General features: G+C 42.0%; 2 protein-coding genes across 3 annotated transcripts; both read right to left on the bottom strand.

Moving 5' to 3' along the window:
* Positions 1-265: 265 nt before the first annotated feature.
* On the bottom strand, positions 266-6,423 carry LOC310914912 (keratinocyte-associated transmembrane protein 2; the record flags this gene model as incomplete). The annotated part of the gene is made up of 3 exons (XM_083871423.1): positions 266-1,870; positions 2,924-3,510; positions 6,321-6,423. The coding sequence occupies 3 exons, from the start codon at positions 6,421-6,423 to the stop codon at positions 1,739-1,741; spliced, it is 822 nt and encodes a 273-aa protein (XP_083727549.1). The 3' UTR covers positions 266-1,738.
* Positions 6,424-7,777: 1,354 nt separating this feature from the next.
* Positions 7,778-24,339, bottom strand: VDAC1 (voltage dependent anion channel 1). Of its 2 annotated transcripts, none has more exons than XM_083871608.1 (9): positions 24,193-24,339; positions 16,665-16,734; positions 16,058-16,107; positions 15,700-15,852; positions 15,557-15,609; positions 13,156-13,383; positions 10,048-10,198; positions 9,547-9,604; positions 7,778-8,717 (listed from the first exon to the last, which is right to left on the bottom strand). In XM_083871608.1, exons 1-9 carry the CDS (start codon positions 24,199-24,201, stop codon positions 8,626-8,628), a joined length of 864 nt encoding a protein of 287 aa, XP_083727734.1. In that variant the 5' UTR covers positions 24,202-24,339; the 3' UTR covers positions 7,778-8,625. The 2 variants fall into 2 exon arrangements, with proteins under 2 accessions (XP_083727734.1, XP_083727735.1); XM_083871609.1 differs by lacking the exon at positions 24,193-24,339 and adding an exon at positions 23,080-23,164.
* Between the last annotated feature and the right edge of the window lie 248 nt (positions 24,340-24,587).

The raw sequence follows: 24,587 nt of genomic DNA on the forward strand, positions 1-24,587 counted from the left end.
AGTAGGTATGTTCAGGTAAGAATTTCAAGTATCTTCCACAAGAATTACAGACTAAACAACTTAACCTACATAAATCATGTTAAAGAATGTATTAATTTCCATAGCTTTAATTTAAGCCTTCCTATCTACCTTACATACCATTTAACAACAGATATAACAAATCTTCATGCACCCAGTACAGGCAACAGAGATGGTTTTTAAATGGTTTCCATTTCCAGTATAAGCAAGTTCTTTATCTTAAGTTACTGTATAAAAGCAGTGAAATAGTTGAGATAAGAAACACAGGCTTATTATTGTCATTTATTTTAAAAACCTTATTCAAAATATTAAGTGATACAAGTCCAAATACAATAAAAATTACTGCAAGAAAAGAGTTTTGGGATATTTTGTTTGTGCTTTACTTCCTGTGGTTATGAAAAGAATGCATTTAACAGTAGGATACAGAACTTTTAGCATTTCATTCCTAAGACAGTATCATGCCTTCTGACTCCTCATGCCAACAGGCGTGAAGTTGATTTGTTTCCAAATGTTACATAACTACTTGAATACCAAGTCATTAATTATAGGATTCTGATTCACCATTATTTACAAATGTATCAGTCTGAAAACTAAATCACAAACAGAATGTACAGAAAACTAAAATTTTATATTTTACAACTCATGAAAACATAAATAATGGAAGTACAAAAGACAAATTAAAAAAAAAAAAAACTATTGTAGCAGTAACTTGATTTACACTAATGAGTAAATGTTTGTCAAAAATGAGAGTGCACTGTCCACAGACTGGAGGCTCCCACAGCCTTTACTTTCACCTGTCTGTTACCTGGATCAAAAAAACAACCAAATAAATTATTCTTACAGCTTCTCCCATTTATAATATAACAAATCACATAGCCATTTCCCAACTGTCTTAAAATTCAACAGAAAGCTTTGATGTATTGAAAGCTTGTCAGCTATCTATATTTTAGTAAGATTATTCAACAAGGCTTGTTTTCCACTCATTAATTACAAAGACAATGAAGTAGTCATAAATAGCATCAGAGAAAAAAAAAAAGGGACAGTCAAGGAGCTGCATACCTTCACAAACACATTAAACATTTTAGGAAATATATGGTATAAAACTTCTGAAATAAAATGAGTTATACATAATAATTTTTTAAATTATTTACGGCATGAACACATATAGAAATTATTAAATTGCCATTCTAGCTATTTTGCCAAAATAGGATCAAATTATGCAACAAGGAAACAGAATCAGAAAAAAAATGAGATTAAAGACTTGCACCATCAGAATTTCAGCAAAGAAAAAAGTAATTATATTTTAAGTTTGCAATACAGTGGAATTTATAAGCCATGTAAGTGATTACCAAAGAGATCATTAATTTGATTTAGTGGTGCCTAAGTCATCAATTTATTAGACCTAAAATATTTTATGCTTATTTTTTTGTAGTATGTCTATTAAGACTGCTCCAGACAGAAGGGAATGATGCTTAATGAATGGAAAGAGCACTAATTTATTAAACTCGCTATCTTTACAGTTGATATAAAAACCCGACCAAAGTAGCAAACAGATGGATCATGCCCTTGATCTTCCATGAGATTTAATCTCCAAAACATCCAGGTCAAAGAGAGTACATCTCATTTCCGTACAAGCAGCTTATTTAGAGTACCTGAATATCATTCATTACATGACTGGCAGGCAAAGAGTGCTAAGTTCAGCAAACAAATCACAGTGCTTTCAGAACACGTAGTCGTTGGTTATTTTCAGGGAAGGCATCGCCTCGTTAACGTTCTGATCTAAACGGTGATACTCCACTGTCCTGGAGCACAGCCCGTCCCTCCACCTGCGGCTCTGCACCAGCAAGAAGATCTGAAAGAAAAATGGGGCAACTTAGAGATGCTGTGCAGGAACATTCAGGGTTTGATAGAAAGCTGCACAGTGCTACTGACATCATGGGTTTACCCCCCTTGAGGTAAAGGACATTACTGTGGCAAAGACAAGGCCTTTTTTAATCACTAATTTAAACTCTCAGATAAATTTTCAAAATGCAACAGTCTTCAACATCTTCCCCTATAGAGTTGGCAATGCACATTACAAATAGGCCACTGCACAGTAAATAAGGTTTTGGGGTTTTAGCTGCCTTCTTTTCATAGTCCTGCAAATCCTCATCCAAATCAGCGTTCTCCCCCAAAGATAAAGACTGAACTTTACTCATATCTAAAAAGTAATCTATGGTTTAATACAAATTTGTGCATGCACCTCTACTGTGTCTGGTTGGGCTGGAGTTAATTTTTAATGCTAGCAATTTATTTTGAAATAACACCAGTCAGGCTATTTTTGAGACACAGAGAATTAATTTGTACTGAAGAAACATTTACCTAAAAATAATAACTTAGTGGCTTCTCTATGTAAAACTGGAAGCAGCACTAAACATTTTCTAAAAGTTTGTACTTACACCCTCAGAATGTCTATGATATAAAAACCACATTAAAGTGACTGTTAAAAGGACTATCACAATCATAACAAGAAAATTCCCACACAATTTGAAATTAAACTTCCATTAATTTGTTGTTTTCCTGTGCAGAAAAAAAAATAGTTCATCCTTCATCCCCACCTGACTTGGCTCAGGTCTCCTTTACAGAACTCATGTTGTGCACTGCCAGTGTCCATTACTGTCCTGACTGATTACAGATGGTACCAATTAACTCATTTTCTTATTGTAAATGTTTGATTCAAGTTCATTTTCATTGTGCAGATAAAAATTACACTAATGATATGCATATTAGTATCACACAAGACTAAGTGGTCAAAGATTCCATTCTTCAAAAAGCTAAGTTCCTCTTCTTAAAAACGTGTAGAAGGGAAAGCACCTTTATTTTAAACACTACATCTGTTTCTCTCAGCCTTTCAGAGCACACCTACCTTCCTCTTATTGTGATAGGTGACATAAACAACAGCTACTAAGAAGGCAACTACAACCAGATGAAAAAAGAAATGGCTGTCTTCTTCTTCATCCAACCCTGAGACAGAAACAGCTTTTATCTTCTCATCAAGGGTCTTGATCTCCTCATTGTAATTACTGATGGTGTCAGAGTTGTCATCTTCTGACATGTCTAGAAGGTCTGGATTGTATCTGGAATTCGGTGTCATTTCATAAGCATAGTCATCTCCATCTGACTCCATAGTTTCTTTTATGATGGCTGGGGAACTACTTAGTGTGTCTTTCAAATCTGTTAGAAGATCTTCTTCCTCAATTTTAGTATCTTCAGAAGCATCAACATCCACCTGTGACCCCGGACTGGCAGGGACAACATGTGACAAAGAGTCACCGTTGGCTGTAGGTGGCTTTCCTGCAGTCACAGAATTGATTTGGGCTGTTGCTGGCAATGCCTCCTTTCTTGCTGAGGTTAAACCCTGCAAGCTGTCTGTCAAATTTTGGGATCTACTCAGTGTTTCATTCTCACTTGTAGAAGAAATATTTCTTGTAAGTATATCCTCTTTCACAAGACCTGAGAAAAAGATGAGAAACAATCAGCACTAGGCACAAGGCACTGACTTCTCCTCTGACAGAAAACTGTGGCCACGAATTTCCTTCACAGACAAGAAATCATATGAAGAACACAGCATATGCCACACTGCAAACCTTTTGGCGTTCATATGCAGAAATACACACTCCTGCACTTTGGCAACTTCCAAAAAAACGTCTTGAGTAGGACAGGAACTAAAGGTTGGAAGCACATGCCTTCTAGATTAGTGTGGCAAAGTGCCCCTGAAAAACTTTGCATGCCTGTTTTCCAGACATAAGAACTTCAAAGAGATGTCAACCTCCCCTCTGTGGATTCATGATGTCTTGCAGAATCATACATGATTAGCATTTTCTCCATCATCAAATTCTTCCTCCCACAGAAGGAAGGTCTACAAAGGAGGATGTTCTCAGGAAAGCTTTTTCTGCAGTCAAGTTTTTCATCTTTCACCACTGCATGTTTTACCAACAAAAAATGAGAAGAAGCTGAGAAGTGCCCTTCAGTCAGGACACAAAGTCCCAGCACACCTTCCCAGGCAATAATTTCTATTGAATTTGGAGACACTGAAACAGATTTCTCACCTTGTATTAACTCAAATGAAACTACTGAACCACAGCTTAAAAAGAAATGCTGCCCATGCTCCTGGAGGAAGGAAAGCCTTTTGTTGGCAGCAGTTATTGTAATGAACTAAGTCAGAAAGAGCACTGTGACAATGCATCCTCAGGCAAATTCAGCATCTCTCCAGTGCTGGGAGGGCTTTGCAGAGCCACATAAAAAATAAGGTGAGCACTGAATCCAGATGCAGAGTCCACTGTCCCTTTTCTCTATCCAAAGGACAGTAAAAAAAAAAAGATGCAGAGAGAGTTTAACAGCCAATTTTTTTTAACCTAAAAATTAGCAAACTATTCATGTTTGCAGTACATCACTACCAGATTCAAATCCAGAGGCACCTTGAAAATGTGGAACAAATTTTAGACTTTCAGACTGCATTTTCATTTAAACTGGGAAACTACACTTGCCTTGTATTTTGGCATGCCGAACTAATTTTTCATTTTACAAAAGCAGCAATACTTTCATTAAACACTTTCACAGGAAAGTTACAGTCTCTAGAAATGAACCATTCAACCAACTGCTTGTCTCAGGTTACTTGTAAGTAAAATATTATAGAGGGGACACTGAATCATGTTATTCATGGAACTTGGATATTTGCAGAGGTTCAGTTACAACAGAGCTCTTGTTTACATGGCACACTTTTGCAGTATGAATTACTCTTTAACCAGCTGTAAAACACAGAAGACTCATCTCACATCAAGCAGACACCGTGGTGACTCTGCTGAAGTCCAAAGTCAGCCATTACACATCTACACATCTTGCTACTGAAAAAACTGCCTGTCTGAATTTATATCGACATTAACTTGTTCAGTTCTTACCCAGGACAAGTTTAGGGAATTTTGTTCTCTCCTCGGGTTTAAACCAGCTAGTTGCATATGCAGAGATAAATATAAGGAAAGGCAGTTGCAAGGTAATTTCATATTTATAGCTAGCTGGCATATTGAGTGAGGTCAACCTCACTGCTACCCTCCCCAAACAAACACTATTAGAGAGTAATAGCTAAACTGTCTGAAATACAAACAAGCATATTTTGCCTACAAAACTATATTGCATCTGGCCTCACACTTCAAATAATTCTTGAATTTATTTTATCATAGAAGTTCTAGAAGGATGTATGCTTAAATGCAAGGGACTCCCAGCAGCTATTGCTGCACCTCCAGACTGAGAAAGAGCAATTTCCTATTGTTCCTAAAATATGCTTGGGGAGTTTTTTTGTTTTAATAGCAGCTGGAAGTTTAGCAGCTAAACCACAACAGATTTATGAGATTTACCCAAAACTATTTGGCATTATAAACGGTGGTTGCACTGTTTACAAATACACAGCACTGTCAGATGATTTTAGATCTCGAGATGCCTCAGCTTCAGAAAGAGACTAATGTTCAATCATGGTGACAGAATTAGCAACACAAATACCCCACATATAAAACACACCATGGTTAAAACTCACTGCCAGTGAAAGCAAGTTGCTTCATGACTCCTGAAGTTAAAAACTCTCTGTTTCCTACAGGTTTGTCCCAAATTCTTACTGCCTACCCATTAGAGCAGATGAAGGGCAACAAAAATAGAGCTGGTGTGGAGATTCTGACTGACAAGCACAGAAGGAACTGATGGATCAAACAGTTCCCCTTTTTTCCTTCAGTAATTCCCTTCTCTTCATTGCCAGCCAGTACTCCATCCAAAACAAAGAGAGACTCACTGCCCTTGAAACATGCATTTATTACCCTTTGGTTACAACCGCCTGTAGTTTTAAGGGGCAGAAAGAAAACACTTAAATAGGAGTCAACTTGCAAAATAACATAAACTTAATTTCATGGGGAGGGGAGACTAAAACCAAGCACGCAGCCAGAGTATTTAGGAAAAAAATCCCAACTCTGATGAATGAAGTAACCAGCTACAGTGCTCTTCACAGCAACAAAAGCGGGGCACACCTGGCGGGCGGCCTCCCGCCCCCCGCCCGGGCTCTGCCCTTCCCCTGAGCACAGCCCAGGGCAGGCTGACCCCATCCCAGCCCCAAGCAGACCAGAGGCCGAGGCCAGGCCCGGTCACCTCACAACCCGCGCCGGCCGAGGCCGCACAGCGCTCCAGGCCCCACCGAAAAGACCGGTGAGAGAGACCGGCGGGGGGGCCGCGCAGCGCCCACAGCCCGCAGCCAGCCCCTCCCCGCCCGGCCCCTTGGCGCTCACCGAGGGAATCCTGCCCGCGGGCCGCCAGGGCCCAGCCGCAGAGCAGCAGCAAGCACAGAGCGCGGCCCGCCGGGCCCCGCCGCCCGCCGCCGGCCGCCGCCATCTTGGCCCCCTCCGCGGACGTGGCGGCGGCACCGCCCCGCGTGAGGCGGCCGCGCACGCGCACGGGCGGGAAGGCGCCGGGCGCGCGCTCGGCCTGAGGGAGCGGGGCGGGGTCACGGGAGCGGGGAAATGGGGAATGGGCGGCGCGGGGTGCTGGGGTCACTGGCTCCTACAGACGTGGGATCAGCGGGGTTGGGACACCTTTTAGACTGTCCAACACTCCACCAGCACCGCACTGTGACCCCTAAACCCACATCAACCAGCGCCAGGTCCCGGCGCCTTTAAACCCCTCTAGTGATGGTGACTCCACCGCCTCCCTGGGCAACCGAGGCAACGCCCGAACACCCCGACAGTGAAAAGGCTTTTCTAATATCTGATCTGAATCCTCCAGTCTCAGCTTTAGGCTGGTTCTGGTCCTCTCACTGCTTGCATCTGCCTGGGAGCTGACTGCACATGGTTCTTTTGGATCGGTGATGTCTTCAAGGGGTCTGCTTCTCCCGGGAGTTGTTGGGTTAAATGTGTGAGATAGAAATACCCAGAACGGCCCCACTTCTCCCAGGAGTGCTGGGTTAAATGTGTCTGAGGTAGTGAAGCATTGATTTCGAAGAATTAAGGACTTTAGTTAAAATAGATATTGCTGAGGTAAGGTAGCTAAGCTTCCCTTTTTGTTAACAGAAGCCAGATTGAAGGAACTGATAAATCATGGAACCTGTCAGACTAGGCTTTTACATCCTGAATAATCAATAGACTCCATGAATACAATACAATCATAAACCAAACAGTCCTGGAAAAACAGGATTCAGTTGTCATGTAACACTAAAGGTTAAAAAGTCAGAGCTGAGGAAGACAATCTTTCTTCATCATTTTGGGACCCCACCCCATAAAAAAGACTACTGACCCATTTCAAAGAACAAACTATGCATGCTTAATGGCTTTTTTGGCTAATTACCATACAAAGTGGGGAATGGGATGTACCAGAGTTAGGAATATGCATTTATGTTTTGGGTATTCAATACTCCTGTACATAAAAGACCCTGTGATCATCTGTAAATTGCGCGTGTGTTTCTGGGAGCGATCCCCACACGCTGCCCGGTGTCATAATAAACATACACTTTCTTAATTTAAACTGTTAGAGAGTCTTTGTCCGTCATAGTTGGATACTGGTATTAGGTGTAATATGGAGTTGTCAGACCTTAAACAGCACTAAGAACAGTGCCACGTCTGGAATTTAATTCTGCTAAGTATTTTTGGTTTGTGTGGTACAAAATATGCACCGAGATGTTGCCACTCTCCTGCTGGAGCCACAAATGTAGATGAAATTGTTTTCACAATTAATACAAAGACAGAGTAAAAGATGACATTTCAATATTTTATTCAAGTCAGGTTTGGGTTTTTTATCCATTTTTAGTAGTGTCAAGTACAGCATTTTGGGGTCTAGTTCCACACAAAATGGAAGACTCTCTAAAAATGTACCCATTTAGTTGCTAAAAAAAAGTGGTAATAAAAGAAAACTCCGTTTTAGAATTAGTGATGCAACTATATGATTGCAGTTGCAAAGACTCTTCCCTGGTTATGTCCATTTTACAAGCTTTTCATCAGTGCAAGGGGAAGGAACCACAACATGGGACAGGCAGTATTGGCTGAGTCACATCAAACCTCCTCCACAAGGACTTGGACAAGGTAGACAAACCTAAAGCATTCTGGAGACAGCAGTAGGTGAGGGATAGCCAAGTAAGACAAACCATTGATGAAACACGTATCTAAAAAAATAAATTTTAAAATCCCTTTTTCAGACGAGTTTGCACATTCCCTCACTGACTGGAACCTTAGGCGTCAGAACGTTTTGCTTACACAGTGAACAGTACAATATAGTGGTCTGCAATTCCCAGGTTTTATAACACATTAACACATTCCTTGTGCCATCAATATATTAGCAGAGGTAATCAACACCCTCCTTCATCTTACTACATGGCAGTTGACAGATGCGATGAGCAATTACATAAAGAAAAAAGGCTAGGATTTTTTTTGTGATTTTGTCTCCACTTCTTTAACAACATCATTTTTAAAGCTTAGCTGTCTTTAACCAGGACTAGCAGGACAGATACGTAGCAACACTTGCACCCCAGACAAAACACTGAAAGGTACACTATTTTCTGAAGGTAGCTATGCTGTATTTTCAGATTAGCAATTGTGAAATCACTCCTTATGCTTCAAATTCCAATCCTAGACCAAGTTTGTGACCCCCTGCATTGACATTCTTGCCATCCAACAAAGCTGACAATGTCAGTTTGACACCTGCAAAATAGAGAAAAGGAAAAAAAAAAGTCATTTTAAAACTTGGAATGAGCTTTATGTTCAGGAACTGCCATGTCTGTTACTGCTTTAATTTATTGGGTAGCCAAGTTAATGGGATTTGGCAGCTGGCCTTGGATGGACTGGGCATTTTAAAACAAACTGCAGATAAGAAATCTTTCTGAATTATGAAATTTATAATAAACCATGATGATAGATTCTGCTTTTTATCACTCCAACTAATTAAAGCTCTGAGCCAATTCACTGCTGCTGGTCTACTGATTAATCTAATTTTAGAGTCCAGAATTACAAAAACCTGGGACCTTGATACATACTCACCTTTCTAAATCACTTTAAAATCTGGGTATGAAAAAGCCCAAGCCCCATATGCTGCAATATTTCATGTCAATCTGCTCAGTATTCTGGCAGCAGATTTATTACACTACATTAAACCAATTTTGCAGCAGTAAGATTGTCCTCTTCCTGGGCCAGGGGACCTTGAGAAAGTCACATTTTTAAGAAGAATAAACTCAGTAATAGGAGGCCTCTGAAATACTAAAAATTTAGTTACTTATCTGTGACACAAATAATTATAGGCATATTTTATATCCACATGAAAGACTATTTGACTTTGTCAGTGGGCAATGGTCTCTAATAATTCTGCTTCCAATAGATATCCAAAATTAACAGAACAGTCCCAAGAAAAGTTCATCACTGGCTTGCCAAGCAAGAGCAATCTTAAAAAACCCATCATACTTTATCACCAAGAAGTTCTGATATTTCAAGATTAAAGTATCTTTATTGATTCTGACTTTTTTCTGCATAGACTTACCTGGCTTTAAAGTCTGAGTGTATCCTAACCCAATCAGACTGGAGTTGTTCACTTTAGCCTTAAAGGGAAACAACAAAGCATTATTTAGTAATAAATAGTAAATTTAGTATATAATTTAGTATCTTTCTTCAATGTCCTCTGTGCCTGAGAATTATGCAACAGCTTTTAAACATATTATAAAATAATTTAAATCCCCAATCTCAAAGAATCTACAATCACTGTAGAAAAGAATGGGTTAACATAATTTTTAATTTTGTCCAGACTGACACAAAAACAATCTCAAAATAGTGCCCAGTAATACAATGAAACATTCTGTGTCTCTTTTAAGGAAAATCCAATAGCTGTCTCAAGCTGCCAAAACCAAAACAAACAGATCCATGTGCCAACTACACAGCAGAGAACTGCATCAAGACCATGCTCTGCTGAGGGAAAGGCTGCTTTCCAGTTCCATTACAAGCACTTATTTTCAAATGCATATAAATGTACATGCACTGGACTCACAGAAAAAGAGGCATCTGTGTCAATCTGATACTTGGCTGCTATTCCAAAGCGAGTGTTGCTATTTCCAGCTGTCCAAGCAAGATTCACAGCAGTTTCCAGTTTATCATTCACCTTCTGGTAAATGGAGCCGCCAAATTCTGTTCCATCGTTCCTGGAAGGAATGCATTAGTGTAAACAGCACCTCAAAACAATCAGCTTTTATTTTTCCTGTAAGAGCTATATTTGCACAACATCCACTTACACCTCATTAAATATCCCTGTAATAATTAAGATACAGACATTAGGCCAGATTGGTTATGAAGTTATTTTTAGGTGCTTCAATTCATTGCAAATTGTTATATTTCAACAAGTTCTGAAACTCAAAAAACCCCATGACACACTATCAAAAATTAGACCAACGATGACAGCTTCCAATTTTCCCTTTCCTGTAGACGGGAGTCTTTGTAGTAGAGAGACTCATTTTTCCCTGCATGTCCCTGAAATAATTATTTTCCCTGGCAAACGTCTCCTTGTGCCCTGAGAGGGCTGTACCCCAGTCACAGAGCCCGAGTCATCCCAAAACTGCCATATCAGCATGCTTTTACCAGACACAGAGGAACTCTATCACAAGTGAAGTTGCCAACTTACTCTCCAAGTCTATATAGGCTATTGCAAATGGATTCTATTTGCAACAGTCCTTATGGTACATCTGTGCTAAGGTCTATGGAGTAGAAACAAAAATGGAACTAATTTTGCTTTGCAAAGAGCACTGGCCCACAGCTGAATGATGAGCAGCTTAACTTTCAATTACTGCTGCCCCAATGTCACACAGGAATAAAGTGTGGTAAATAAAAGGCAAAAACGTTAGAGCATGCAGATCATAAAAACAATGTCAAAAGACTCCTAAAGGCCTTGCACTCCTCCTATACCAGAGAGCATCTGAATTTCCATTGTTGCTTATTTTCTTAAAGATATATTGTATAAAATATATTGTAAAAAACAGGTGTTAAACCCCAGGAAGATGTGCAGTTATTTCTACCTGAAATAATCTGGTTCCAATTATTAGAGTACACCAGACCCTTAGTAATTACAAAAAGGGGGAGATTTAGGATCTTTTCCCTTTTACCCTTTTGGTCTGATATTCTTCAGTTCATAACAGTTGCACAAACAGCAGTGATATGCCTATTTAAAAGTTCAAGCAATAGCAACAGCCTTTTAAATTGTTAGAGCAATTCTTCCAAAAAAACACTACAATACTTACTTCAGATAAGACTGAAGCTCACATTAACTGCATGTGCTTGGCTCTCAAGAAAAGGAGGAATTAAAAAGGACTGAGGAGAGCTGGTTATACAGGCAGATTTTGTGCAAGGTTCCCACACAGCTCTGTCTTGACCTGCAACATTAGGGGGGCGGTCTGAGCTATGCTTAAAAAATGAGGAAAGTCATATTTAAAACTAGAAATTATCCAGCCCTACCTCCTGGTTTTATTATTAAAGAATAATAATAATAAAGTCAACCTCTTTTTATCTCTAATAGTAATAATAGCACTTTTTAATGCAGTTAACAGCACCTCTTATGTAATTAAAAAAAAAAAAAAAAACTAGCCCCTTATGAAAATTAATATATTAAGGCACCCTTAAGGCAAGTAACTTCATGGAATCCCCAGCTGGTTTGTGTCATACCAGGAACAAAAAAAAAAAACAAAACCCATGCTTCAAGCCCCACCTAGTCACATTATCTGCTCTACCACAGTATCCCAGTGAAACACTGACCTATGTAGATGTAAAAACCAAGCAGCCTAGCAAGGGGAGTTCCCCACACGACTCTTTCTGGGATTATATAAAAGCTCTGACACATTTTCAAAGCTGAAATACATCAATCACCTAACTAATCTATTATTAACAATAAATAAGATTTCTATTTGAATCATGCATTATGGTTTTGTACAATAACACCTGAGAAACAGACCCTCTGGAATACCAGAAACAGATCTGAGCCCCTGCTGCTGTTACGAGTTTCTGCTGTTGCTTTAATTAAGAGTAATAATAACCACAGCATTTTATACCAAAAGCCAATAATACAGTGTTTTGAACTGCTACAGCACAACTAAGTTGAAAGTCATTGCGCTTGAAGGAGCAACTTCTAACTCCTGAGTGGAAGGGGACCCCACATATTGTTTTGTGGAAGTTTTCTGCCCACATTTTTGTGCTTTGGCAATCCTTCAAACTCACTGTCTGGGCTGTGGGGGTTCAATTGTTCTGTAAGGCAGCGGGAGCTTCCTAAACCACATCGCTGCAAAGCAGCATGAAACAGAACAGAAGGCCTTTGAAGAAGTAGCTCTAGGAAGGCAAAATTGTTCAGCCCCTAGATGGAAACAGCCTGGAATAGCTCTGCTACATGCAAAATATCCAATTACCCAAGGGCACAGAAAGGGGGGGCCAGGAGAATGGATTAGGGATTGCCTAATCTTAAAAAACTGTCTTTCCCAAAGAAATAAATTGCCTTTTTAGGAGGAAGAGGAGACAGAGAAATCAAGGTTTTCATGAAGTTTGATCCTGGTTTCCTATTGTTGATACATTCAGAAAGGACAAATACTTATGTAAATAAATTATTAGCAGTTGCAATACCAAATAAACTTTTACACAATATCCCTTCCAGTACTAAAACAAACCCAGTCCCTGTCTCTTCCAGTCACTCCCTGCTGCCCGTTCTTGTTCATCCTCTGATTAACTCTTTCACCTACACATCAAACCACCATTTTCTTTGATGTTGACAGGTGTTAAAGGAAAGCACTGCTTTTATTTCAGCTTTCACAAACAGTATTTTTATAACTTTTATAATATTTTTTATATCACTAATGGATTTTAATAGTCCTTTATCTGCTAGACAGACACTGGACCCTTGGTGCTCAGTGATTTCCAGTTCCTTCCCTCATTCACTCCCTCACCCACATAATTCAAAGAAAAGGTAATGCAGCTGAAAAAATACAGCTTGACACCTTTAATGAAGAATTAATTTCAAATTCACCATTCCCTCGTTCACCACTGCTGAACCTCTGACCCTTTCACTGTTTAGTAAGCAGCAAAATCACTCCAAATTCCTTTTTAGTGCCTGTCTGCCAGTACTTACACATTAGTATGAAGCTGGAATTCATCAGTCTTATAGCCAACAGCGAAGTTGCTCTGGGTTACTCTAGACTTTGCTGTCTCAAAAGTCATTTGGTAGCCTGCCAGCCACCCCTCGTAGCCAAGCACGAGAGCTCCACGTATTGAGGGACCGGCAATATCAAAATCCATGTCGCAGCCAATGTTGATGTGTTCCCTTTTGTACCCCGACTTAATTTTAGCACTCTTTTTCCTAAAGAGAAAAGAAAGATATCATATCTTTGCAAAGGTACACCTGTAGGCAGCAATTCCATCCTATTACTTACTTTAACTCAGTGTAACAGTTCCTGAAGACAATGTGTACATCCCTCGAGAGCCACATGGCATGTCAACCTTGTTAGGGTTCACCTTTACAAAATCCTAAGTCAGCTACAGTGAATTCTTTGCAAATGAGCAGTAAAATGTGGTGTGGTGCCCCACGAAGCATTTCTGGACTGTTTTCTGAAAAGCAGCTGCACAGAGATGGGAAGTGACAAAACCATATCCTCATCTCCAACTGATACGATGGTTTTGGAAGTTTGGTATGTACAAGGAAGGAATGGAAACTGTACAAGTTTACAGGTCTGCCACCAGAAGCCCATAATAGTAGACTTGCTTGCCTGTCCCAAGCAAACAACATTTGCCTGTCCCAGGCAAACAATTTTTAGACAATCCTAGTGAACTGGGTAACTTTATTTACTGTGACAGATATTAGGAAATCACTACTTTGCAATTTCCTGAGGGAAAGTCTGCTGTGAAGCAAGCAGGCTGCTTCAGTGGCTCTGACATCCCCATTTCTCTTTATGGTCCTTTGTGGACTTTAATGGTCACAGCCATTTACAGCCACCAGAAAGCTGCCAGGTTAAGGCAGAAATAAACTCTCCTGAGTCACCTGTTTATTTTTATACTATTGCTCAGACCAGTATTTTCTCATGTGCCCTTAGGTTGATTTACATCAAGGGTGCAGACCCTCACAAGTTATGTCTAATATATTCAGCTACTCTTATTTAAGATTTTTTTTCTTCTCTTTTTACAAGTGTCTTCTGTCTTTGACCAAATCTTTACAGAAATCTCTCTGGGAAACTCAGGGTAATTTGAAATTTCAAATCAACCTTTCACTTCAGCTAACAAAAACAACATCCAAGAACAGTATCAGTGCCATGTCAGACCCACACAGAGACTGATCTCTTTTTTATTATTAGCTCAGACCCAGAAATCTGTTGTGTTTTGCAGAATCAAAAATAAAGTGCAGTAGTGCCAAAAACACTCATCTGCAACTGCTGTAAAAGTCAGTGGTACCTCTACCACCAATGTCACAGGGACAAAGATAAGAACACAGAGTGCTCCAAAAAAATTACTTTACCTGCTGAAAGATTCATCAGAGTCAGTAAGTAATAAAGAGGGGGAGAAGAAGTCTCATATTCAGACATGGTGCATCATTATCAAACTAAGCCAGGTCACACCAGGATTGAATATCACTCCATTTTCCCACATTTAACAGTCCTCTTGAGGCAATCATAACTACAGTGTCTGTGAAGTACCCAAGAAATAGTTCTAGACCTGTAAAATCATTCTTAAACAAGGTTTTTCCTTTTAATTTCTCTAAGAATCCTACCAATTAAGAAATAATTATAAAAGTCTGCATGAAATCATTCTGATTAACAAAAATATCTCATTAATCTAGAATTAGGAGTGGACTGAAAGCAGTTGACAATGCAAAACACTAAATCTTAAAGACAGGGTGAAAGCTCCCCTGGGACTATTACCCTGAGAGCCTGCAGTGCAGTTTGCTGCTCTGGGAAGCTGATGTGCAGAATATTTTGACTCCCTGGCAGCACTGCTTGCACGAAGATAATCAGGGGAAAAAAATAAACCAACATCTAGACCTACAGCTGCTGCTTAATCCCTCTGGCCCACATAAAACATGCATCCAATCACCATGTCAGAAATACCCATCCACCACCAAGGCACACTGTGGCCTGCAAGAATTCAGATGATAAATTCAGCTTGGGACAAGAGCCCAGTTCTGTGTCAACCTATCAGAGCTGTGGCCAACTGGCCCCTGGAGCTTGTTAAGCTTTGCATTACAGCTGACTTGTTTAGTGCTTTTATTAAGGCAGCAGCTCTTCCTCTGACATGGCCAGAAATACACAATGGAGCAAAACCAAAACTTTTTCTTCACTGTTTAATTCTAACTATAATTTTCAAACTATTGTGTTTAAGTTTGCTTGCTATAGTTAAGGATTAAAAAGGGATTATTAACACTAAGATTTAAGTGGGATGTACATGATTTTACCATACACAGGCTGATTATTATTGGTCTCGATATCTCAGGACAAAGAAATTTAAAATGCCCTTTTTGTCACTTTAGCTTACTCACTTCTTACCCAGTGTTAGGAGAGAAGGTGGAGTCAAACGTCAACTTCAGGCCCCGTGCAAGCTGAACAGAAAAGAAATTCACTGGTTGGATTTCTAATTAGAGATCGGTATAAGTGACTTTGCAAATCGTTTTTTTGGACCCAAAAATTACCTGATCTTCAAGAGTAATCTCAGTGCCGAGCGTGTTGTCGGTGTTCCACTTCTCTGTGAACATCAATCCATATTCCACCCATTTGTATTTTGTTTCCAAACTACCACTGACTTTGCTCGTTTCTGTGTTTGCTGAACCTGAGCTTGTAAATTCCTAAAAGAAGAAAATTAATTTATACATATATGTATTTCTCAATATACTTATATACAATCAGGCAAATACTAGTAGAACATATCAGTCATTATAATTTGTTAAATATTAGTTCATATAAATACAAATATATTTATTTTAAAAAGAAATATACAATAATCACAAAACCACCACAATGTTTTGGATTTCAGTGTACTTCCAAACTCACCAGTCCATTTTCAGATCTTGTTTTCAAATCAAGCTTTATTAACCCAAAACCTAGAGAGTGAGAAAAAAACCATGAATCATATATATGCTTATTTGAAAAGCATTTCAGATTTTTTTCTTAAAACTCTCTTCTAAATCAATGTGAACTACTAAATAGTTTAAAAAGGGCACAGTTATCAAACCATGTGTTTCCAAGAAGCAGCTTGTACTCACTTCACATAGCACTTGACTGATGAATCCTATTGACCTCAGCAATATAACTGGGACCAAATTAGGTAATAATACTTTTATTCACAGTGAGACGCATTCTGTTCATAAGCAAACTACTGCCATCAGTGATCCTGCTTATCAATACAAGGGCGCAGCCAAAATACAGCACACAATTTTCTTTCAAAACCAACAACAGTTCTATGGGGAACAGGAAGAATTTTATCAAAAGAAAAGTAAGTTACACTCCCTTTCCAAACAGCAAGTGCAATGTAAAGCTGTGATTCTGTCGATTCTAATGGAAATAATTGGAGTATTTCTCATGGGAAAGTAATAAAATCCTAACAGTTTCAGGAATCAGATAGACAGTAAAAGACCAAACTTATTTTGGCTTTATTTACCATATCCCCTGGTGAAAATATCTCTGGCAGATTTGCCCAGGTCAGCATAAGCAGGTGGAACAGCCATTTTCTGGAAAGGAAAATTTAAGAAATAGTAAAAAGGAGACAACAGTGTTCAGAAACTTACTTAATTCATTTAAGCAACAAGAAACTAAAGCTCATTTCAGCCCCTTTTTGTATCCCCTACCCACCACTTAAATACAGCCTGAAGAAAGCAGCTATTGCAAACAGTGTGATTTCATTTTGCTGGGGAGCCAGCAGCAGCAATGACCATGTAGTTGCCACTGAGGATGTGAAACAGACTGCAAAGCAAATATATATTAAAAGAAAAGGAACTTTCTACACCTTTCTGAAGAGTTAACTGTTGTTTCCTTATCAGTGTAACTGCATGAACGAACTTACAGTTTTTTCAAACCATTTCTTGGAAATGTTTCTCCTGTCTCTCACAATGGATCTCTGCATTCTGATGTAAAGCATTAGGACTCCAACTCATTCACTAAGGAAATGTAACCAGAACAAGCATCTACTGTCAGGAACTTCCCTCTTACCCTAATTCAGAACAGCAAATGGATAACTTTTATGTCAGCAAAATCAATTAATGGTCATTCTTATGCTGCAGTTTTCTTTGACTTTGTTATTGCTGTTAATGGGTTAAGATGTCTCCTTAGACATTGACCTTTAAGTGTTTTTCTGTGCACCTGAGGAAAAAATTATCTTGCTGAGAAAAATTCAGACTGCAGGGAGGCCATCTGTGAAGTCAGACCATTGGGAGGGCAGCCACAACCCCACTTCAGCAGCAAAATGAGACTGGAGTTCCCTGCAAAGGCACAGCCCAGTGGTGGGGACACTGCAGGGACAGCTTTCTCCACTGTATTTTGTTCCTTAGGGACGCCCACACTGCCATGGAGGTCCTCACTTTCCCATCCTCAGCAGGCCCTGACATTCTTAGTTCAGTAGCCTGCTGCAAAAGCAATAAATGCATCCCATTTTCTCAGACATTGGGAAAACTGTCTCACCATATACAGAGGAGAAAACAGGATCCTGAGAGGAACAAACCAAGTGAATCTCATTTTTTATCCAAGTACAATAATTTCTACTCCCTTATTCAAATAAAGTCATTTCTTTAGGGGAAACAAAGTCAGGTTATCTGAAATGGTGCACATCTTCTGTCTTTGTAGACAAGATTTCCAAATTCTACACAGCAAAGGAGCTAAATCGTATTTATAAAGCTAATCCTCCCAATACCAGATGTTGCACTAAAATTCTACATTCACAAACTCTTTGGCTATTCAAAAGTAATAAGCAGTTTAATACATATGCATGCAAATGCTTAAAAAAATGCCTGACATTCTTACTCCAGAGTATTCAATGTTAGCAGAAAACCACTCCTTTAAAGCCCACACAAACCCACTAACTCTGAACACGAGGGTGCTTTAATATCTCTCTGGCTGCAGGCTGGGATGCAGTCCCCAGGCAAGCTCACCACCCCAAGATAATCAGATAGGGACTTTCAGCAGTCACTCAGTGCCTCAAGCACTTTAGACAACAAGCAGGATATTGCCACTGCATAAATGAAGAATCCCTTTCCTAGAGGGAACGAAACAGATCCGGTGGCGAAATAAAAGCCAACAGTCTTTTCAGAACGTAAAGTAGGATACAAGGGCATATACTATGATGTAGCTTCAGTTGCAGACTACTTGGGTGCATGTCGTTTCTTTCCAGTCATAGACAAGTATTGAAATGTATCCCCAAATACACAACCATCTAAGGAGTTAGAATATTTTTTTTAATTCATATTCCAAAACAATTTTAGCTGCTTGTATTGGACCTAAATTTCCATGCTTGGTTTTGTTTTGTGAAAACATAAAAGCAGAGGTTTAATGTTTATACACAAAATAAGCCTTAAAAAAGGGGGAGAAAAGGGGGCAAAACCCCAAAAACAAGCAGAAAAAAAAACCCTAAGAAAGGATTACCACATTTGTGTGAGTAATCCTCTGTTCCTCATTGAAGTCACTAGAAGCAGATACAATGCCTTGCTTGGAAATCACCCCCCAAAGTCAGGCAGCACTCAGGAGAGGAATGGCAGGAGTCACTAAGAGCTGTCTGTGTACAGCAAATGCTTCTGCCTTGCCAGAGCAGCCCAGCCCCATGAGAACTCTCTGATGGATATTACCATTTAGCATCATCAAAAATTAAAAATATTACAAATCTCTACACTTGAAAAATCAAATAAGCATCGCTTTGAAAGATAATGCACTGCTTTGCCAGCTGCACCTCAGAATCTATCAGATGTATTTTATCAAAACTCCCTTTGAGTCACTTCATAAAATCAAAATATTTTCTTCACAAATGAACGCTGTACACTTTTGGGTTGGATTTTTGCAGTCATTTTTTTGCTTCTCCAAACCCACGAAGCCAAGTTTTTTTCCTTGACGCCCGTGTATCCCCTCTGGCTGTGGCCAGGCTCATCAGGTGCATGAGCTGTGCCAGGCTGCTCCACTGCTGGAGTCTGGGCCCAGAACAGTGGGAGACATGAGAGCTCCACTTAGACAATTACTATAATTAGGGGACAATACTGAAAGCCAAATCCCTGCTGATTGTAAGGCAAACCATGTAACACACACAGAGCAAGGTGTTTAAAATTGCTGAGTGTGAAAAAACGCTAGGAGCTGTGTACTTGGTGGTTACCCTTGCTGTTGTCAGCAAGAACAAAACAAAAAATTTCTGTTTGCACTGGCTAATAAGAAGCCTCTTGTTTAACAGATGGAAAACAAAACTGATTACATCCTGTGCGAGTACAGGTTGTAAGACAAGCATGCTTAGCAGGGATTCAAACTCTTAAAGGATCAAGGAATGACTGTGGCCAAGTGCCCTTGCTTTTCACCAGTGGGATCCCTGCACATTAACTCAGATTAGGTTTGGACTGAAATGAATTCACTGCTTTTATCCTTGTCCAACTGTGCAAATAGCTCAGTGTGACTATGGACCTCAATGCCCACACAGAGCAGGCCAAGTAGAATATCTGTAATGTGTTCCAAGTGGGAAAATATTTCCGTTTTCTTGAGTAAGAAACACCATTGCACAAGGGATGACTGAAGAAACCCTGAACTGAGGAGAAGTAAACTCGGAGTGCTGCTGTGAGCATACCTCCAAGAATGCCTGATTTATAACTGCCACAGGGAGAAAATCACGAGCTCCCTTTGGAGCTGCAGGACCCAAGAAGCAGTCCCAGTGAAGACTTCATTACCACAGGCCAAATTTGAATATTTTCCAGTGCCACAGATGGCAAGGTTTTCACTCTATGATGCAGTTCTGGGCAATTAAATCAAATTCAGTGCAAAAAGTGACAAACCCACAGGGTGCTCTGGCAAATACAAGGATTGGCTGCAACCAAAGGAAAACTCATCTCTGCTTGATAACTGTCATACATGCCTAGGTTCAAGCTTCCCTGCACATAATTATCAGGTTTATGATAGTAACACAGAGAAAAGGAGCAATCTAAAAATTTAAGGTAAGAATAAAATCCATTATAGGAATAAAATTCCCATTAAGACAATGGCAGTCTATCAGATTCAAGGCTAAGAAAGTAAAAAGGTTGGATTTATCGTTATCTAGCCACATATTTTCCCAACGAATCTGAACTCATGTACCATTTTTGGATGGTACCAGTAGCACTGAACATTCCAGCTCCCTGTCTCCACCAGCATGAAAAGGTGCTACTTGCAGGGTGGACACGTTACAGCTGCTGGGAATGGGACAGACAGCATTGGGTTATGTGACCAGGTACAGTCTGTCTGCATGGGGAAAAACCCACACGAGAGTCTTTTGCCTCAAGGTTAAAAAGAACACTAATTTATTTGTCATTTATCTCCTTCATTAAAGGAAAAATTATTCCTTGGAATGAAGCGGCTTTTAAGTGCTTTTCTGGACCTCCAGCCTGGGCAGTGTCATTTCCCAGGCAGTGTCTGTTGTGTCAATACACCACTAAGGACGGGCTTTGCTCTCAGAGCAGGGCCCAGCTCCCGCCACATCCCATGGCTGGCTGGAGGCACCAGCTCCACTTGGCATCTGTACAGCACCCCTGTACAACATCCCAGGCTCCCAAGGGAGCTCCATGCTGGCTCCACACTTTGGGTTTTATGGTCCAGAACCCAAATCTCTTCAAGTCATGCCCACAGCCTGCTTCTGATCAGGTTCAGCAGCCTCTTTGTGCAGAGATTTAAGAATACATTTATCCTTAAATAAATGCACAGTCACACAGAGGTCAAACATCAAGTTGAGAACATTCACGAGGCTTTTGAGAAGCCAGTAAAAGCACGTGGTTTGTAAATTCTCGGCATTATTAGACACAACACTTAACAACACTTTTTGTCCCAACTTGTTACTGAGCCATCATATAATCCATGTACCATATGACTCAAAATTTAAGATTGGGAGTGCACAATTTCTTTTGTTGCAGGCATTACAAAGCCATGCAGCGTCCCTGTGACACTTGCAGGATCCCAGCCTTCCTGCTGAAGCTTTGCTCTGGAACTGCATGCATGATGGAGCAGATTTAAAGAAGGGTTTATGCAGTACTTCTGTAGCCCAATAAACAGAGGAGCATAAAGGAAATAAACCCCTTAAATGCAAATATAAATATTATTATTTAGGCTATACTTATTATGGAATTAAAGAAAGAGACAGCTTGCTCTTAATTGTATTGTACATTAAGAACCACAGCGTTGTATGGAAAGCACGTATTAAACTATCACATATAAGTATCAATTAAATGGACTTGGGTGATGTTGCAGCTTGTTGTAGCTACTGTAGTTACTAAACTGCAAGTGAAGACCACAGAACCACAGTCCCTACATGTTAAATTAAACTGTTTCTGTTAAATACCTGCAGAGGAGGAGAAGAGCAGTGCTGCTGTCCCACCCCGTGCCACCAGCATGGCAGGGCCCAGGCCAGTGCACGCCCTGGCAGCACACTCAGGAAGGGACATGTCCCTCACTCCCAGCCCCACTGCAGGAACACCTAGCACCAGATCTATGGGGATGAGTAATTAAAATGGAATTTTGTCTTCCAGCACCATGTGACAGCTCACACAGAAGAGGAGTATCTGTTACACCAGTGGATGATTTTTCCCTACCTGCAGCAGATGCCAAGCCCACGAGGGCCTGAGCTGTGTGTCCTGCCTCCATCCCAACAGTGCCAGGGCTGGGGACATCCTCCTGCTGCTACAGCAGCCAGCAGCAATGTCCCCCACACCTTCACACTCCTGTACACACATTCCAAAATGTGGGCAGGAAGAAAAGGGGGATCAGTGCAAACCTTTGATGGAGAGTACTGGGGGGAGGCATTATTCTGGAATGTCATTGCCATAGTGCAAAAGCCCATTTCTGACAAAAAATCATAGGTGCAGTGCCATAAGAAAGGTGATCATTCAACCATCCACTGCACCCAACAAAACAAACTGCAACACACCTCTATTCTCACTAAGCCATCTGAGAAACAAGCTGGGATCTGTTTCTGCTGGAGTCACTATAAATACTCCCCAGAGACACAACCCTGCATTGGTCACTGATGATGAGTCAGCTCCACTCCATTTTCTGAAAATTCTGTTACCCTTTTTTTTTTTTTTTGCAAATACCCAAAGACTGAATGACTCAAAGACTTTTCCTCCCTCCAGCAAGAGTTGTTCCCAGGAAGGGCTGTGACAAGGCAGAATCGAGGCAGACTCTGCTGTGACCCCACAGTGCAAGGTACAGGAAGGGAAACCAGAGACAGGGGGAATTTTTAAACTGACATTACTACCCACAAGTAAAAAGCAACATTCTGAGAATAAACATAAAATGGAAGAAGAAATCAGTTTGGCTGCTTGGCTTGAGGCTTGGGTACATATCAGAATGAATTTGCCAACCCGCAAGAAGGATCCCGGGGGTGCAGAGGACCAAGGTGAAAGGGATGTCAGAGCCAAGACGGTGCCAAACCCGGGCAGGTACAGCCACCTTCGACCTTTGCCTCCCGGCGAGGAGCAGGACGGTTCCGCTTGCCGAAGCGCTGCTCACGCCCGCCCGCCGTGGCCCAGTGACCTTTCCGCTCCCGTCACGGGGCCAGGCCGGTTCCCTGAGCTCGGCCTGGGCGCTGCGGCCGCGGCATCCCGGGATGCGGCACCGGGACCCCGCCGCGCCCGCCGCCCGCGATGTGCCGGCCCCCCGCGCCTCCCCGGCAGGCCCCCGCGTCGCAGCGCCCGGCATTACGTAAGGACACGGTTTTATCCCCGTTCCGACGGGCCGCGGGTGAGCGATCCCGCCCGGGGCGCCGGGGGCTCCCCCCGCTCCCGCCCGTGACCGTGCCCGGGGTCCCGCCCCCGCATCTCCCCGCGGCTCGGCGGGGCCGGCCCGGGACCCCCCGCCCGGGACAGCCCTACCTGCCCCCGCCGCGGCAGCTGCGCGCTCCGCTCCGCCTCGGCCTCCTCCGGCGGCGGCTGCCCCTGCCCGCTGCCTCCCCGGGCTCGGCGGCGGCGGCGGCTGCGTGACGGCGGGCGGGACCGGCGGGGCGGGGCGGGGCGGGGCGGGGCCGCTCCCCGGGCACGGCACTGGGGGCTCGGCCGGGCGGCCCCCGGGATCTGGCGGTGTCTGCACAAGGGGCCGCAGCGGATGCGACATCCGCGGGATGCGGCGGTGCCAGCCCCGGTACCACCCCGGGCACCTGCGGCCGCCTGGGTACCACAGTCCCCGGCTCTGCGGGGAGCCAGGCGAGGGGACTTTTAAAGGGCCCTTCCGACCCCAACTATACTGATTCTGTGAAAGTCGCCATTTAGTCTGAATTAGTTAAATTAGAACTGCCTAGAATTCAATTTAGAATTTAGTTCTAACTCCCCGTCTTGTTAAAATTTCAATTTCCCATCTCCTGGTTGAGGCAAGAGTGGTGGGAAAGGAGGAAGGGAGAATTTGAAAGATGATCCGTGACAGGTGAGGCTGTGTGTGATAACTGGTGAGTGCCCAGAGGAGCTGTCAGAGGGCCGAGGGTCAGCAGGGCAGCGAGCCTTCCCCCGTGGGGACTGACCGCGGGCATGGAGACGCTCTCAGGGATTAGGGAGCTGTCGTCTTTCCTAACTCTCCCTCAGAAACACGAATCAGCCCTCGCAGCTTATTCTCCCGGTGACAAAAGGTCAGGCAGGGAGTGCTCTGCTCTCCTCTCGGAGGGAACAGAGGTGGAGCTGGGCCACTTTCACGATGAGATATAAACCCAGTCCTGCACTGTTGGAGGTCCCTGGGACACTCAATGCATCACCCACAAGAAAAACAGGGGAATCATCTCAGCCAGGAAACTGCTGATGGTCTGGCTGGTCTCTCTTCTGCCCCCACCATGCAAGGGATATCTGTGTTAAAGAAAGAATCATTGCTGTGAGTTTACATCCCACCCACGGGAACATTGGTTTGTTTTGTTTATTTTTTAAAATTAGTTCTTTCCCACTCTTTGTCCCTTGCACAGTGGGAATGGATAGCGAGAGGAGGCAGTTCCCTGCTGGTGCTCTTACCTGGCTCATGCCTTTGCTTTCCCAAGAGGATTTCTCTGAAGGACACTGCTCCCACAGCCGTGGCAGGGCTGTACCCCCAGCAGGTGAGTGGTGCCTGTCCCAGCACAGCCGGGAGCAAGGTTGGAGTCATCCAGCTGAGCACACACACAGCACTTGGGAACTTTGCTCAGGGTTCAAACTAAATAAACCCTGCAAGAAACTTAATGCTGCTGAGCTGAAGTGTATAAATGAAGTGTCTTGTGGAATTCAGTGGGATCTCAGGAATTTCTTGACGTGACAGGGTGGTGGAGGAGAAAGGATTGTGTGTAGCCACATATTGACTGTAGAAAGGCAGCTGAGGCAGCAAAAGCTGAAGGAATTGTGCTGGATACCAAATCCACATTAAAATAAAATGT

This window comes from Zosterops lateralis (genome assembly GCF_965231275.1).
Source record: "Zosterops lateralis genome assembly, chromosome: 14".
Classification (NCBI taxonomy): Eukaryota; Metazoa; Chordata; class Aves; order Passeriformes; family Zosteropidae; genus Zosterops; species Zosterops lateralis.